This window comes from Chlorocebus sabaeus, chromosome 1 (assembly GCF_047675955.1).
Source record: "Chlorocebus sabaeus isolate Y175 chromosome 1, mChlSab1.0.hap1, whole genome shotgun sequence".
Lineage (NCBI taxonomy): Eukaryota > Metazoa > Chordata > Mammalia > Primates > Cercopithecidae > Chlorocebus > Chlorocebus sabaeus.
The window spans coordinates 16,777,866-16,796,631 of record NC_132904.1 but is presented as its reverse complement, the minus strand read 5'-3'; the positions used below and the strand labels follow the sequence as shown (position 1 = coordinate 16,796,631).

At 35.8% G+C, this 18,766-nt stretch overlaps 2 protein-coding genes and 1 pseudogene across 2 annotated transcripts; all 3 read left to right on the top strand.

Annotated features, from left to right (window-relative positions):
• Positions 1–811: 811 nt before the first annotated feature.
• On the top strand, positions 812–1,823 carry LOC103235806 (olfactory receptor 4A8-like). The gene is made up of 2 exons (XM_037997622.2): positions 812–1,712; positions 1,822–1,823. Coding segments are annotated over exons 1-2 (903 nt in total).
• A 1,278-nt stretch (positions 1,824–3,101) lies between these two features.
• LOC103242067 (olfactory receptor 4A8-like) lies at positions 3,102–8,563 on the top strand (annotated as a pseudogene).
• Positions 8,564–14,164: 5,601 nt separating this feature from the next.
• LOC103235814 (olfactory receptor 4A15) lies at positions 14,165–15,207 on the top strand. Its single transcript, XM_007998915.3, is given in 2 exon segments — positions 14,165–14,234; positions 14,237–15,207. Coding segments are annotated over 2 exon segments (1,041 nt in total).
• Positions 15,208–18,766: the final 3,559 nt, after the last annotated feature.

Sequence of the window (18,766 nt, the reverse complement as noted above, 5' to 3'; positions counted from 1 at the left end):
GAGTTCAAATTAACTGCTGAAAATTTGAATATTGTATGTAAATGTGGTAAAAATTGGAATATAAGCAAGGATAAAATGGAGAGAATCACAGCTCCTTATAAGGTGGACAGGAAGTCAGACCAAGTAATTGCTAAAGGGAACAATGTAATAAAAATATAATAGTTATTTATACAGTTCAGAGTCCTGTCTTTTGGCATGTAATGAAAGACTAATGAACACTGAACATCCTTCGAGGCATGAAGGAATGGAGTCTAATAGTAGAAGGCCAGAGTACTGAGTGAGATATTTCAGAAAATGTTATTCTTGGTGCGACCAGATCATACTATAAAGATACCAGAAATACAAACACCAAGGGCTAAAGCTATGTCAATTTATTTATATAGAGTTTATTACCACTACCAAAGAGTAAGGTTTTTGAGACCAAGAACCCACTGCCTATTCATCATAACTGACTTCTGTGCCAAGAAAAATGCTTTAAATAAGAAGTTATGTAATATATGAATGGCTATTGGAGCTTTAACACTCCTTCTGTATGGAATATTCACTAAAACATAGAGGTAGAAGCCTTTACCTGTGGCTGAAAATAAAATCTTTGAGGAGAAATAGAGTCATCAAGGGAAGATGGGCTCTTTGAATGAGAAACTCAGTAGAGACTTACTCAATGTTTATTGTGTTTTAATCACTATTGAGGATACAACAGTGAAGATGTGCTCTGTGACACATGGATGTGATCATATTCCTGTTCACTATTTCATTACAGGTCCTGTTCTCCTGAGCTCTCACCTCTGATACACCTTCTGAAAAAGAGTAAATGAGACAGAATAACAATATTACAGAATTTGTCCTCCTGGGCTTTTCTCAGGATCCTGATGTGCAAAATGCATTATTTGTCATGTTTTTACTCACATATATTGTGACCATGGTGGGGAACCTACTCATTGTGGTGACTATTATTGCCAGCCCTTCCTTGGGCTCCCCAATGTACTTCTTCCTTGCCTGCCTGTCATTTGTAGATGCTGTGTATTCCACTACCATTTCTCCCGTATTGATTGTAGACTTACTCTGTGATATAAAGACTATTTCCTTTCCAGCTTGCATGGGTCAGCTATTTATAGGCCACTTGTGTGGTGGTGCTGAGATCTTCCTTCTGGTGGTGATGGCCTATGATCGCTGTGTGGCCATCTGTAAGCCACTGCACTATTTGACCATCATGAATCGACAGGTTTGCATCCTTGTCTTGGTGTTGGCTGTGACTGGAGGTTTTGTGCGTTCTGTGTTTCAAACTGTTGTTGTGTACACTCTCCCCTTCTGTGGCCCCAATGTCATTGACCACTTTTACTGTGATGTGTACCCGTTATTGGAACTGGCGTGCACTGACACCTACTTTATAGGCCTCGCTGTTGTTTTCAATGGTGGAGCAATGTGTATGGTCATCTTCACCCTTCTACTAATCTCCTATGGGGTCATCCTAAACTCCCTTAAAACCTACAGTCAGGAAGGGAGGCATAAAGCCCTGTCTACCTGCAGCTCCCACATTACCATGGTTGTCCTGTTTTTTGTTCCCTGTATTTTCATATATGTGAGACCTGTTTCAAACTTTTCTATTGATAAATTCATGACTATATTTTTTACAGTTATTGCACCCATTTTGAACCCCTTTATATACACGTTGAAAAATTCAGAGATGAGAAATGCTACAGAAAAACTCTTGTGTAAAAGTTAACAATATTTAGAATAAGACTGTCCATTCTCCTGTAGATAAGGAGGTATGTAGACAAGGTCTTCCCAGTGAAATATTCAGACTTCTAAGGATAATTCAAGGATCCCAAAGTGGGAAGGCAGGACTGAGATGCTCCCAGCTCAATTAAGAAGTCATCCCATCATGGCATCTGTTTGAAGTTCAAGATCTCAGCCTCTATATCCAGACTGAGAGTGGATGGAGCTGCTAGGGTTCAGGTCCTATTGTGCACATTTTAAATTATGATTTTTCTCTATTACACATCTATTGAGTCAGGTTATTTCTTCCATATGCCGGGCACAGAATGGAGAAAGGGAGGAACACGTAATTAAAATAGATGCTCCTGTTCAAAAGGGAAGGCTACGGTGATTCCCTCTGAGTAATTTATTTAAAGGCCTGGGGAATATACAAGCACCGTATTCACAAATGTCTTTGAAACTGGCTCTTCTCAGATTTGAGCTGAAACTCTATTTGCCATCAGAAAATATTCTTAAGCATCTTAGAATTATGTTTGTACAGTTTAAAGTACTTTTGAGACACACCATTAAATTTTTCTGCAGTCTTTTCAACGTGTCTTAACATCCACAACTTTGAAATGACTTTTATTCTGATGACCTTTCTTACTTTTAGAGTGCTTAACTCTTTGCAGAGACTGGAAAGGGAAACGATTTTTATCTTTGAAACCATCAAGTTCTGGCTCTTTTATGTTTCTTGTAAATTCTGTCTGAAAATGTAACAGTTAATCTTTTAAGTAATACATATATATATTTTAAAAATATATGACTTATAAGGTACAGTAGTGCTATAAGAAACAGCTGTAACTTTCAATATTCTATTTGGAAATTTTAGCCAAATCCACCTATTAAGTACATTTTTTATTTTCTGCCTTATTATAGGTGACAGAATTACTAAATTTTTTCAGCACTGGATAGTGACTGACTTTTTTTGTAGCCTGCAGAACAGTTACATCTGTATTTTCAGCCTTTACTTACAATATCCTGGAGGCCCCTATTTTCGTATACTAAAGCCAGTGCCATACACTTTCAATTGTTGTTATGGAAGCACTATACCTTGACTTGCCACTTTTTATTCTGGTTCTTTCTTCGTGTGTAGTACAGGACTCCACATTTTGTGATTTCATACAACCATCGTTTTATTTTATCTCAAAATTTTGTGAATCAGGAATTCAGATAGTAGTTGGCTGGGTATTTCTTCTGTTTTGTTTGGCAAGGACTGAAGTCACTGTCTTATTCAACTGATAACTGAGATTTATGTAAACGCAGGATAACTCAATTCATATTTATAGCCTATTGGAAGGGATCACAGTAAGAGATGCGCTGGATCCCTCTTCCTTTCTCTTTAAATGAAGGAACACAAGATCACTCCAGAGAATAGTCCAGCTTTTTACATGGTGGTCAGATATCCCATTGGTAAAAAGTAGTTGGGTCCAGCCAGTTAAGGGCTATGTCCAGAACTGACACAATGTCACTTGCATCATATTCTATTTGTCACAGTGATCACATGACCACCCAGATTTGAGATTTTACAGATATAGAAGATAATCTTTGATGTGGAAGTGGTAAAGTCACTTTGCAGAGCAGCGTGCAGAACAATTGTCTACATCTCAAAAAGAGCATATTGGAGTTGTATTCATTTTAAGTTGGATCCATAAATCAGCCTATACTGACAACATCTTAGCAATGTTGAGTTTTCTAATTCCTGAATACAGTATATCTGTTAGGTATTTCGAATGTTTAGTTTTGAAGAGTTTTGTAGTTTATATTCATGTAGGGATCTTCCTTATCTATTCCTCAGTATTTATGTTTTCAGATTTCATCACAGATTTTTAATTTTTTAAAAATTCCAATTGTCATTGTTGCAAGTATATATAAAGGAAATGGAATATTTTATTTGACACTTGAGTCCTATAAACTTGCTAAATTTACTTCTTATTCCTACAAAGTTATTCTTTAGGGTTTTCTGAAGCACTATCACGTTAGGTACACGTAACGAAAGCACATTACTTGGAAAGAGATATGAGGTGTTTCAGTTTTTTTGTGCGTGCAGTTTTTAGAAGGTTGCCCTTTCCCTACATTTTACCTAATTCATCTAATCTGTCAAATTAATTGAAATGGTGTATTTCATAACAATCCTTTCCTAACCTTTTAAGTCTAAAGGATCTATGGGTCATTATTTGTTTTATGATTTCTGATGTTGGTAATTTCATTTTCTCTTCTTTTGATCACTCCTGCTGGCAATTTATCAATTTCATTATAAAATTCCAACTTTTGGCTATTTTCATTTACTCTATTTTATGTTTTCTATTTTATTGGTTTTGATCTTATATTTATGTCCTTTCATTTACTTACCTTGGCTTTTATATACTCTTCTTATTCTAGCTTCTTAAGGTGAAGGTTCAGATGGCTGCTTTTGAACATTTATTTAAAACGTAAGAATTTATAGCTATATATGTTTCTTTAAGTACTGTTCTGATTACACCTTACACATTTGGATATGTTTTTCCTATTGCTGATTTCTAAATATTTGCTTATTTCCATTATACTTTTTTCTTTGATTCATAGATTCACTAAATGTTTATTCGCATGCTTCCCAATATTTGAAGCATATTCTAGATATATTTATAAGTTATTTATTTATTCATGGCAAATTATTTCAAAACTTAGTGATTCAAACAATATGTACTCATTGTCAATTTTTGTAGGTCAGGAAACTAAGGCTAGTTTAGAAGGTTCCCATGCTTCAAGGTCTCTCACAAAACTGTAATCAAGGTGCTGGTTGGGGTTACCATCTCATATAAAACTTGGCTGAGGAAGGATTTACTTCCACACTGATATTGAGATGTAGGTCCTATTTTTACATTAGTTCTTCATCTTGGAATCATAATTTAAACCATAGTATCTTTGACCATATCTGATAGTTCTTCAGAATTAAACATGTTTGTGCAGTTTTAGCACTTGCCAGTAACACAGCATAGCACTTATAGACATGCTCTTTGAATTTTAGCAGTAACACATATTACATTTGGGGTGGAATAATTTAATCCATGTATTAGGTAAGTTGAAAATGACTAACTTTTAGTGTACCCTCTTATGTGATAAGTGTCTACATAAAGTATTTATGTAATAAATATTTTAGCTGGTTCAGATAGGTATTTATGGGACTCTTTAAGGCTTTTATGACATAGAGATCCAATATTTAACTAAATGTATAATGAGATGTAGGGATTCAATGGACCCAGTGGTAAGCCAAGTCATGGAAGTAACAATGGAAGTCCTTGAATACTGCTCCCTTGTTGGCAAATACAAATTTCTTTATTGTAGAAACAGTTATTGAATTGATATGGGAATAAAATTTAAAAATTGAGTTAATGAATGTATTAGTCCGTTTTCACACTGCTGGTAATGACATACCCAAGACTGGGAAGAAAAAGAGGTTTAATTAGACTTACAGTTCCACAGGGCTAGGGAGGCCTCAGAATCATGGCGGGAGGTGAAAGGCACTTCTTACATGGCAGTGGCAAGAGAAAAATGAGGAAGATACAATTCAAGTTGATATTTGGGTGGGGACACAGCCAAACCATATCAGTGGGCTACAGATCGTTATTGTTATATCTGACATAGATGCAGGTCTTGATCAAAAGCCAGTACTCTAACCTAAAACTGTAGCACTGTGATTACCTATTTTTGCAAGAATCAGAAAGTCAACTTTCCTTCTTAGGCTCTCTGCCTCTGAGCCTCAGGGCTTCTTGGACATGGACTTTCTAATAGGAAGGGTAAGGCCCTCCTTACTGGGAACATTTTTAGAGAAGAGAACCTGGGGCTGGTTGTCTTTTATTCTGGCTGAAATATTACTTGCCTTACCTAAATATTTCATAACATGAAATGCATAATTTATTATTCAATTTACTTTAAAATTATTTTTTTCATAATGCAGGCATTTCACAATACTTGTCATTTAGTTATTCTTCCTAGCAATAATCAGTTCTTTTATCTCTAGCAATTTTGTAAGAAAAAAGTGTACAGAGAGGTTACTTCATTTGAATTTGTTCCAAATATTCTAATTAACTAGTCTTTAATGACCTTACTGTCTCTTTCTAAAATATTGTTGATGTAAAATTCATAGATTGTGTCTACACACAAAAATGGAAGAATTATTTTTCTGATAGAACAACCCAGGAGATATCAAAAAAGTTAACTTTCTGCCCAAGGTAGAGTATGTCTTCAGTTGGTATCTGGTCTTCTAAGTGTAATGTTTTTTGTAATATCTATCATTGCTTGTAAAAATGAGCGAAAGGTCTCAATTTCCTGCAATGAAATTGGGGAGATATAGAGACATGCTTTTACTTAGGAAAGAAGTGGTCTTATGGATATGCTAGAGTTTTTAAATGTAAGTGAGACTTAGAGAAGTTCAGTAAGTGACTGAAAGTCACATGGTAAGTGGTAAAGTTGGAGTTACAACTGAGGCAGTGTGGCTCCTCTGTCCATATTATTCACCACATGCTACGCTTTCTCTCCAAGGATTTCTTGGATCTGAAATAGGCACATATTGAGTGGGAAATCTGTAGTCATAAGTTATTCACACTACTCATGAAACATTTACCACTGACCGCCATTATTCATGCAACAGTCATGAGCTTGGAAATTGCCATTTAATTATAAATATATGAAAAATGAACAAAAGCAGAATAGAATAAGGGACAGGTGCACTAATGGTTTTGTAGATGGTTGACTAGAAAGGATTCTGAGTTCATTTAATTTAATCACATTGTTTTCCAGTGAGCAAACTGAGACAGACATGTAAATGTATTCAGAAAATGAATCAAATTGATGTCATCTTCCAGTGAACTTAGAATTTCTCTTTGAGTATGCTTTTTTTTTTTTTTAATCTGGACACTAAGGTTCTATTTTTGAGTACTCTCAGTATCTAAATAGTGTTATAAATAAAACCATTTACCACTGTTCTGTAACTCTACACTGTCGATTTTCTCCTGTGTCATTATCTAGTTTACCTGAAGAATCTGGAAAAAAATACTCACAGCTAATGTGGCAGTTGGTGATAGCCATCAGTTAGTTTTCTTGAGATCAAAATTATTTGCTGAAAATCAGGATACTGTATGTTTATATGATAAAAAAAATTGTAGAATAGGTAAGGATAAGATGCAGAGATGTACAGCTTCTTATAAGGCGAACAGAGGGTCAGACCAAGTAATTGCTACAGTGAATAATGTGATAAATAGGACTTTACTATTTATACAGGTTAATGTCCAGACTCTTGACATTTAATGAGATATTTATAAAGACTGAACATCTTTCGAGGCATGAAGGACTGAACGTGTAACTGTGGAATGCCATAGTACTGAGTGAGAGATCTCAGAAGATGTTATTTTTGATGCTACACAGAACATACAGTAAAGACACTGCAACAACTACAAACTCAAAGCACTGAGTCTTCGTTAATTTATTTAGAGTTTATTACCATCATGAGAAAGTAACTTTCCTGAGACCAATAGTCTGTTGCCTGTATGTCATAGCTGACTTCTGTGCTAAGAAATACGTTTTAAATCAGGAGTTATAAAATATATGAATGGCTGTTGGGCCTTTCACTCTTCTTCTATACAGAATATTCACTAAAAGTTAGAAGCAGAAACTCTGCCTGTAGGCTCAAAATAAAATCTTTGAGGAGATGAGGAACTCAGTAGAGACTTACAAAATATTTATCGTCTGTGTAAATCACTATTGAGGATACAACAATGAAGATGTGCTCTGTGACATCATGGATGTAATCATATTCCTCTTCACTACTTCATTACACGTCCTGTTCTCCTGAGTTCTCAACTGCGACACAAGTTTTAAAGAATACTGAATAGGACTGAGTAACAATGTTACAGGATTTGTCCTCCTTGGCCCAACTCAGGATCCTGATGTGCAAAATGCATTATTTGTCATGTTTTTACTCATATACACTGTGACTATGGTGGGAAACGTGCTTATTGTGACTATTATTGCCAGCCCCTCCTTGGGCTCCCCAGTGTACTTCTTCCTTGCCTGCCTGTCATTTATAGATGCTGTGTATTCCATCACCATTTATCCCGTATTGATTGTAGACTTACTCTGTGATATAAAGACTATTTCCTTCCCAGTTTGCATAGGCCAGTTATTTATAGACCACTCGTTTGGTAGTACTGAGATCTTCCTTCAGGTGTTGATGGCCTGTGATCGCTATGTGGACATCTCTAAGCCACTGCACTATTTGACCATCATGAATTGACAGGTTTGCATCCTTCTCTTGGTGGTGGCTGTGACTGGAGGTTTTGTACATTCCGTGTTTCAAATTGCAGTTGTGTATGGTCTCCCATTCTGTGGCCCCAGTGTCATTGACCACTTTGTCTGTGACATTTAGACATGACTGGAGCTGACGTGCACTGATACCTACTTTATAGGCCTCACTGTGGTTTTCAGTGGTGGAGCAACCTGTATGGTCATCTTCACCCTTCTACTAATCTCCTATGGAGTCATCCTAAACTCCCTTAAAACTTACAGTCAGGAAGGGAGGCGTAAAGCCCTGTCTACCTGCGTCTCCCACATTGCCGTGGTTGTCCTGTTTTTTGTTCCCTGTATTTTCATATATGTTAGACCTGTTTTGAACTTTCCTATTGATAAATTCATGACTGTGTTTTATACAGTTATCACACACCCATGTTGAATCCGTTCATATACACACTGAGAAATTTGGAGATGAGAATTGCTGTAAAAAAAACTCTGGTGTAAAAACTTAACTATAGTTAGATTAAGTAAAAGAAAATAGGAAGAAAGGAACTTAAACTATGTTTGCAGACAACGTAATTCTGTATTTAGAAAGCCCACTAGTCTTGGCCCAAAAGCGCCTTGATCTGATAAACAACTTCAGCAAAGTCTCAGGATACAAAATTAATGTACAAAAATCACTAGCATTCCTGTACACCAGCAACAATCAAGCCAAGAACCAAATCAGGAATGCAATCTCATTCATAATTGCCACAAACAGAATAAAATACCTAGGAATACAGCTAACCAGAGAGGTGGAAGATCTCTACAATAATGTTTTCTTTTTACTATTTTTTTTCCTTTGGAGACAGGGTATCACTGTTTTGCCAAGGCTGAGCTTGAACGCACAATCTTCCTGCCTTAACCTCCAGAGTAGCTGGGACTACGGGTGTGTGACTCCACTCTGGGCCCACTGTTTTCTACATAAATTTTTTGGGGAGTTCAGCATCAAATCTGGGGTCATACATTAAATTTAGTTGCTATTTCACTTTATTTTAACCTGAACAGCTTTTTAGTACTTCTTTAACTTTTTCTTACATTAACATTTTGAGGAACATCTCCCACTTGCTTTGCAGAATATCTTTCAATCTGAGTCTGATAATTTCCTTATTTTGAGACTAAACTTACCCATACATGTCAGGCATGCTACATCCTAGCTTATCTTTGCCTGCATCAAATTACAAATGGAATTAAGGGTACAAAGGTTCAACCTGTTTACCTTGATTAGGACATCTTTGAGGCCACCCCTACCTTAAAGTTTCCTATAATACTGGCCTTTGATGCAATTACGTTCGTGTTAATGTCTCTCTCTGTCCACTGTTTTGTTACAGGTGTTATTCCCTAGAGCACTCACGAACAAATCCTGCATACAAATCTAGCAGAAATGATTTTTTTTTTTTTTTTGAAACCCAACCTACACATTTTTGTAAATGTTCTTTGCTCTTGGTTCTCTCAGAGGGGGTAATGAATTGAAATGTTACGGTTCTCTTTTTGTGGTTTCTTCTTACCAGGCCTCTGTATAGATAGAGTAAGAGTTAAGGTTTTGGGGTGTCTTCAAAGATTTCTAGTTCATAGGTGCCTTTTTAATATTTTTTTCAGCATAGTGAAATTTAAGTGAGGAAGGAAGAATTAAAATACCTTTAGATTTTGTCATGCTTCTTTGTTTCCTCAAGACTTTAATTTCCTCTTTTCACTTCTTTACTTTTCTTTACCATGAGGTCTCCCAAGAGTACATTTCCTTGCTACTTATCCTCATCTCTTCCAGAAGTGATGCCTTTTGGAGAACAGGAGAATACCATCGTAGGTCCTGCATATTTTCATTCTTTCCCTCTGCTCAACATCCTGCTTCATCAGACATCAAACCTCTTTCATTAATGATTTTGAAATTAGTGTGACTTACACTTTTGTGGGTGATTCTGGCTGTGCTCCATCTCCCTTAGGCTTCCTACTTCCCTCTCCTGTTCTCTACAGTCTTTTCAGGGTTCCCTTACCTTTCTCTCTGTTTGGAGCTGCAGAGATCTCTCTGCTGGGATTTGATGTTTATTTCTCTATTTAGAGGTAATTTGGGATTTATAGTATTCTCAGTGTCAGTTATGCTGAATGTCCTAGTTATGTGTGATATTATGTACTTGCTGTGCTGTATGCATTGAATTTTTTTGGAGGATGTATAGAGAGATTTTGATTTTAGGAGCTGCCATTGTTATATAAAAGATATCTGAATATCAAGTGTCAAATATTTCCATATTTAATTTTCTTCTTTCTTCATAATAATCATTTTAAAATTATAGGTCCTAATTACTTGTTTCTATATTTCTTTTTAAGAGGTGCATAAATTTTCCCCTCTCTGGGCAACATTTCTGAGTTGGGTTTGATATGTGGATGTTATCTCATCTGAGTTGGATGAAAACTTTTAGTAAGTTGATTATCAATGATCTTTGCTATTCTCATTAAGTATGTTTGCCACACACAAAACCTTAAGCTTTCCATTTTACTCTGGTGCTTTCTTAGAGTTGAGAATTTCAACTGTATACTCATTAATCAGAAGCAAGTTAATCTTGCTCATGCAACTTTGTGTTTTAATAAGGGGCTTGCTCTTTGATGCTACAATGCTACTTTTTTCACACTTAAAAGTAATTGTCCAGGAGAAACTTCTAAAAATATAGAATACCCCAGAAAGATCATGTGGAAGGGCTCTTTTCTCTGGGGCATGATTCCTCAGTGAATTAATACTGAATGAGCAGCCATGGGAACAAACAGTTTGAACAACTCAGTGAAATATTTTGTTGTTTATTGTTAAGTCATATCTTCTTTTACCTGGGAGAAGGTTTCTCCTCAGGTATTAATGTTACTGTCAAAAGATAAAATAAAAGCCGTTACCTTACTGGACATGAACCATACTAAAGCAGTCATATGAACATATGAGTGCTTTCAAAATATTCAAAACTGAGCCAAGTTTCTAGATTATCTTTGTGCACTATTGACTAAGGAAGTTATAAAAGGTTCGTTCAATCAATGAGGTCAGTAAACATAATAAGGAGCTTTTAAATTTCTTTAACTTTGATATATACATTTCTCAATGACATCTTTTCAATTTGGTGATTCATCAGTCATATCAACTGTTTATTCCTGAAACCAACTCTGGATAATCCCATAGTCCAAATGAAAATGTTTACAAAAGTTGGAGAAGATGATCATGCTTTGTTCAGGCAAAAGGAGATACACCCCTGTGTGACAAAGCATTTGCAACTTTAGTGACCGTTTGCCCTCTTCTTTTCTTTGCAGTCACGCCTGGATTCATAGGGTTTCAATTCTGACTTATTTTCATCAAACTAGGCAGTCATCTTCTAGGACCAAAGAAAAAACTGTAGAAGCCTGGATTTGGAACAAGTGACCAAGGAGGAAATAGAAAACCAAGGTAACAAATTTACAAAAAATTTTTCACTGCTATTATGATAGGGATAAAATAGATTTTATTTGAATAAGTTATACATCTTTCGTAAGAAGTAGGTTTTATCACTTAATCTCAAGCGTTTTATGCCAGAACCTCCAAGAATAAGACACCTTACACATTTTCTTCATTTTATAGAATAATATTAGAATAAATACAATGGCAATAATTTTCCCTAAATTTTTAATTAGAATTGTTTAATGACATACTGAAATATAGAAAATGCATAGCACAACAAAACAATACAAAGTGACTATATTTATTATTTATAATGGCTTCATTTAGATTGCTTTATGTAATTTAGAGAATGCAACAATTATTTATCTTATATCTTAATACATTGATAATAGTAAGGATTACTCTAGTTCTTTATATTTTTTTTACCTTGTATATAGTACTTTTAAATGTCCTGGTTCTGTGCTGATGTTTTATTTGTGTTGTTATTTTTTATTGTGGTAAAATATACATAACACATTGTCGTGCAACTATCATCACTGCCCATCTCCAAAACCTTTTCATCATCCTAAACTGAAACTCCATACCCATGAAACAATAACTTTTTCTTACCCCCTCCCCTTAGCTCCTGGTATCCACTGTTGTACATTCCGTGTCTATGAATATGACGATTCTAGGTGTCTTGTAAAAGTGAGATCATAACGTATTTGTCGTTCTGTGTCTGGCTTAGTATGTCTTCAAGGTTCACCAATGTTATAGCATTATCACAGTTCCATTGCCTTTTTTTTAAGGTTGAACGATATCCCCTTGTATGTATATACTACAGTTTGTTTATTCATTCATTAATTGATGGGCATTTAAGTTGTTTCCATTTTTGGCTATTGTAAATAATTCTGCTATGAACATCAGTGTCCAAATATTTTTTTCAGTCTGTGATTTCTATTCTTTTGTGCATATGCCCCAAATAACATTGACGTTACCATGTGAAAATTCACCATCTGTCTTTCTCCATAGCTCTTTGACATGTATCATTAAAATTAATTTATTCTGAAGTACCTTTTTGTAGATTAGGGGATCAACTGGGTACAAAACAGGATGTGTCCAGTTTTACTCACTACGATTTTAAAACCCTAAAAATAGGGACATATTCACGTAATTAACTCAGGCAGAAATTGATGTTGGCATTTTCCCTAAGTTTCTATAGATCTTGTACCTAAGAAATTTATAACCTCTTTTTCCATGGACACGAAATTACCCTTTCTATTAAGGTGTATGTGTAGGTGCATAAATGTACCTAGTAGCTAGATTTTTCAGAATACAAGTTTTTATATTTTGTAACAATTGTTACTGTGGAATACCTATCATGGATTCACATTTTCTGAGTATTTCTTAATGACTTACTCATTCTTATTGAATATGTTAAGAAATTTGAAGAATCTTACAAATGTTTGAATCAGATATATATGTTTTCATAAAATATAATATTGATAAAATACAGAATTTTGAATCATCCAAAGTGATAATTTTCAATAGTTTAGAATAATAGTAATGCTCCAAAGAACATTTTAATAAGTGAAATGTCTATTGAGTACTTGAAATAAATAAGTGTTACAAGTACAAACTGTCAACAGGAGAGACTGTCCTACTGGAGGTTATCTCCTGAGTGCTCAGATAGCTTCTGTAAATTGTGAGTACTTATTTTTCCATTATAAATGCAGAATAGTTTTATAAATGTCAGTAAAGGTATTTAATTATGTATATATGCAACAAAATATCAGAAGCCTCAAAGATGGAACTTCCAAGAAAGCTAATCTTATCTACTGACCTATCCTAAAGTTTAAAATCTGATTTTTAAAATTTTTCTTTGGCCCAAATGTATAAAGATTCCTAGAAGTAAGTGCTGACACTGATGCTGAGTTAGCTTCCAGGCCACCTCCTGATTGACAGCTCTGGGGATCTGACAATCTTCTATTCACAACTCATTCAGGACTCTCAACCAAAATGCTTACCAATATTTCATTCAGCTTATGGCCTTTACTTATTTCCATATGCCTTTACTAAGTTATCTCTTATTTATGTCTATGCTTTTACTCTCCTTCTGACCCTTAAATATGTCTTGGCTTGCTTTGATGCATAAAGGATAGAAAAATCTCCTGACCATCACAAATGAGCATCACTATATATTCACTCACATATACCTTCCAGTTAAAACCATGAAGCCTCATCATTGTGGTTAAAGCAATACATTTGTATTTTTTAAATTCTTTTTTCTAAATTATACTTTAAGTTCTGGAGTACATGTGCAGGACGTGCAGTTTTGTTACACAGGTACACATGTGCCACATTGGTTTGCTGCACCAATCAACCCATTGCCTACATAAGGTAATTCTCCTAATGCTATCCCTCCCCTAGTTCCCCACTCCCCGACAGGCCCCGGTGTGTGATGTTCCCCTCCCTGTGTCTGTCCATGTGATCTCCTTGTTCACCTCCCACTTATGAGTGAGAACATGTAGTGTTTTGTTTTCTGTTCTTGTGATAGTTTGCTGGGAATGATGGTTTCCAGCTTCATCCATGACCCATTTATAAAAATGAAAAGGATAATTGTGGAAGAATATTCTAAACACTCCTTTTCTAATAAGCTGACCTGTGTGAGGTCCTGGTCAGGGAAAACATGGTAGAGTAAGGCATCACATTTTTGACATGGAGCTTCTGACAAATAATCTCAAATTTATCATTGACCCTTTTGTTTATAGGCTCTGACACCTGAGTCCAATACTTCAGAAGAATACATGGAAAATAGGAACAATAAGAACAATGTGACTGAATTCATCCTCTTGGGACTCACACAGAACCCTGAGGGCCAAAAAGTTTTATTTGTCACATTCTTACTCATCTACATTGTAACGATAATGGGCAACCTGATTATCATGGTGACCATCATGGCCAGCCAGTCCCTGGGTTCCCCCATGTACTTTTTTCTGGCTTCTTTATCATTTATAGATACCATCTATTCTACAGCCATTGCTCCCAAAATGATTGTTGACTTGCTCTCTGAAAGAAAGACCATTTCCTTTCAGGGCTGTATGGCTCAACTTTTTATGGATCATTTATTTGCTGGTGCTGAAGTCATTCTTCTGGTGGTGATGGCCTATGACCGATACGTGGCCATCTGTAAGCCTCTTCATTATTTGAGCATCATGAATCGTCGAGTCTGTGTTCTCATGCTGTTGGTGGCCTGGATTGGAGGCTTTCTTCACTCATTGGTTCAATTTCTCTTTATTTATCAGCTCCCTTTCTGTGGCCCCAATGTCATTGACAACTTCCTGTGTGATTTGTATCCCTTATTGAAACTTGCTTGCACCAATACCTATGTCACTGGACTTTCTATGGTAGCTAATGGAGGAGCAATTTGTACTGTCGCCTTCTTTACTCTCCTACTTTCCTATGGGGTCATATTACACTCTCTTAAGACTCAGAGTTTGGAAGGGAAACGCAAAGCTTTCTACACCTGTGCGTCCCACATCACTGTGGTCATTTTATTCTTTGTCCCCTGCATCTTCCTGTTTGCAAGGCCCAATTCCACCTTTCCCATTGATAAATCCATGACTGTGGTTTTAACTTTTATAACTCCCATGTTGAACCCACTAATCTATACCCTGAGGAATGCAGAAATGAAAAGTGCCATGAGGAAACTTTGGAGTGAAAAAGTAAGCTTAGCTGAAAAAGGGCTGTATCCCTCATGAAAATATGATATTCATTCTTTCACAGAAGCAAGGAATAATTTCACTATCCTATCTGATTACAATTTCTGTAATCATTCCCCTTTAGTTACTTAGCTTACTTATTCTGAAGCAGTCATATAAATTACCATTTATCTACGTACAATATGTTATGCCCATTACAGACCAAGGTAATTGCATAGATTTAACAGTGTATACTGTTTTTTAAATCATACTGTGTTAAGATTTCTTTGGTAGATAACAATATTTAGTTGTATTTAAAGATCTTTTTAATTTTAAAAATCATTTATTTTTCTTTTTTATTTTAAATTGACAATAATTGGGTATATTTATGGAGTACAATGTGATGTTCTGATCTATGCATATGTTATAGAAAGATTTATTCAGTCTAATGAATATATCCATCACCTCCCCAACATAGTTTTTTTAATTTTTTTTTTGTGGTGACAACATCAAAAATCTATTCTTATTTATGGGCTATGATACCTTCCTGGCACATATAAATGTAACCTAAAAAGTTAGTTACCTTTAGTCAGAGGGAATGATATTTTAAACGTGCAAATTCAGACTGTTAAAAGAATATTAATCTAACAGTAAAAATAAATGTCAAATTAATGAATTCAGAGTTTCATAGATATGTTGATAGTTGATGCCAAATCTACTTTGTTATAAAGAAACAAATTTTGTTAATTTTATACTGTGATGGAGTTAAGATGTCCAGATAGCATATAGTTGTTTTTGTATGTTTTGATTAACTTTTGAACAGGAAAATTGTTCTGTATATCTAGATCAACTGGCCTCCTCCAATAGTTGAAATATGTGTTAAGTCACTCACGTAACAGTAGAGCCCACAGAATCTACCTACATTAAACTCTCTAGGTGGACTTAAAAAAAACACACAGTGAACATTTTTGGAATGGATTCTTCTGTTTTACACAATAAATGGCTTTCAAAATCTGTGTGAACTACATGTTCTCACTGACTGAAGTGATACATCAAAGGTGTCTTCTCTGTTTAGAGTTGCTCTAGAGTACGTTTAGAGAACTAATACTGTATTACAAAGATAATTTTTAAAGGCTCTGGCATTACATATTGCGTGGATGAAGTCAACCTACAGCATCTATATTAAGGTAAAAAGTTGATATTATTTTTCTTTTGCCTTTCCTCAGTTTATAATAGATTTACTTAATGCACTGAGCAATATTAATGCTTCCAGTTATTCAACACATATTGAGCAAAAAATAAGCCATGAAATTGTATTTATTCTTTGGTGAAGGAAATAAAAAGTGCTGTAGATTTTTTAGTAAGAAAGGAATCTAATAGCAGGAATTAGAACTTCATAATCATTGGAACTGGGGAATCTGGCATCTGGATACTGGAGTGAGCACAGTGGGATCGGGGATTCGTCGTCCAAGCCATGATGCAGAGATGAGGAAGCTAAACTCAGGAACAAAGTCCTCTTGTCCTCTGTACATGCTTCTCAAAGTCCTCTCCTGCCCTGAGTTTTATATAAAGATAATTTTCTCTAAAAGTTTAAAGTTTTGCTTTTCACACTAACTTGTCCGTTCTCTTCATTCCACATAAGGTTTGAGTTTTCAGGTATGGTGTGAGGTGGAATGCACTTCGCTTTCTTATCATGAAAATAATTTTCCCATCGCATTATTGAATAATCATTTAATTGTCTACTACCTGGCAAGACAAGCACTTTTACATATAAATTGCAAATGTAAAAATTGTTCTATTTCCTACTTTTCGACTTTGTTCAATTAGTCTAATCCTCTGTTCAAGAGCCAATACTACGGTGTGTAATTTACTGAGCGTTTCAGATACTATTGCTGTATAATGAATCACCCCAACATTTAGTGGTTTAAAACACTAACCATCACTTAATTATATCAGATAGTTCTGTGGGTCAGGAACTTGCAAGCAGCAGCTCAGCTGGATACTTCTAGCTCAGGGTATCTCGAGGTTGCAGTCAGAAATTGGCTGGTGCTTAAATCATATAAAACATTTCTTCCGTCACATGTCTGGTATGTAGGCTTGAAAGTCTTGAACAATGAGGGCTAAAATAGTTGGTGCTTCTTGGGCATCTTCGCCTTTTTGGATGTTATTTTCCCATACGGCCTCTCAAGCATGCTGGATTGAGGGTAATGGAGGCATTTCACATGGCATTTCAGAGCTATAAAAAGCATGTGTCCCAAGAGAGTGAGCCAGGTGGAAGAGGTGGTGTTTCTTTGACCTAATCTTAAAAGTCACATAGAATGATCCTGCCATATTCCTTTAGTCAAGACACCGTAAAGTCTCTCCCACATGCAAGCAGACAGGATAGACTCCACGTCTTGATGGGGAAATGGCAATGCTCTGGAAGACCATATGCAGCAAGACATACAGTTGTAGAAATACAATCTGCCGCAGTCTGCCCCTGCTTTCAAAGCACATATCCTCCAATAAACATTGTAACTCCCCTTCCTTTTCTCCAGGCCCCTTTCCCAAATCTCATTCACTTACAGCATCAGGCTCAGTTGGAGATACAAGACCTCATCATCTAAATCATGTCCAGCTGTGGCTGAGGAGGCTCCTGTGGTGGTGTTCCTCCTGTGGTGCGGTCCCTTAAGTATTATTCTTTCCATTGAAATTTTCAATTGGAAGACCTTTGAACTAAAGAGACAGGTTATCTGCCCCTTCTCTACCCACCCTGCTAATGTATAATGGTGTGACAGGTAAGATGTAACTCCTATAGATACATTCAGAAAAGAGATGAAAAAAATACAGTGACTGTTCCATAGCAATTCGGAAAGTCATCTAGTTACATGTCTTTTCAGTTCTTTGATTATTGTTCAGCCTATTTATGGCAGTGACTTTACATGACCCTTATTTCTTCTCTTGGGCTTTGAATTCTATCTTCTCAGCTATATGTTCTTTTATGGAACACAAGTTTATCTATAATAATAAACTTGTGTTCCATAAAAATCTGTGTTTGTAGATTAGTAGTTTTTTCATCCTCCTTCTTAGTAGAAGTTTGGAGGTCCAAAGTTATTTTATCATTTCATTTTAAACTGTCCCACTTTGTCCAAACTGATATAATTCCTAATTTTTCTATGAACGTTATGGGGGTTTATTCCATCAGACAAAAGCCACAACCACAATTATCATTGAGATTTGCCTTTCATTTCCATGGACTCCCTGTGCAGATGTTGTGAAACAGAACCTTTAAGATTCTTCCAAGCCTTATTATTTAGAGTAAGAATCTGTCAGCATGTTCCTATTCTTTTTTTTTTTTCTTTTTCTTTCTTGTTTTTTTGAGAAACAGGGTCTCAGTTTGTCTTCCAGGCTGGAATGCAGTGGTGTAGTCATGGCTCATGGCATTCTTGACCTGTTGGGCTCAAGCAATCCTCCCACCTCAGCCTCACGAGTATAGGCCTGTGCCACAATGCTTGGGTAAATTTTTATTTTTTGTAGAGATGGGGGTCTCACTATGTTGCATAGGCTGGTGTCAAACTCTAGGGCTCAAGCAATCGTCCCACCTAAGCCTTCCAAAAATGTTGGGCTTATAGGCATGAGC

What these genes read in the sequence shown, in the direction of transcription:
- LOC103235806 (XM_037997622.2), top strand. Translation starts at nt 812, where the DNA reads ATGAGACAGAATAACAATATTACAGAATTTGTCCTCCTGGGCTTTTCT.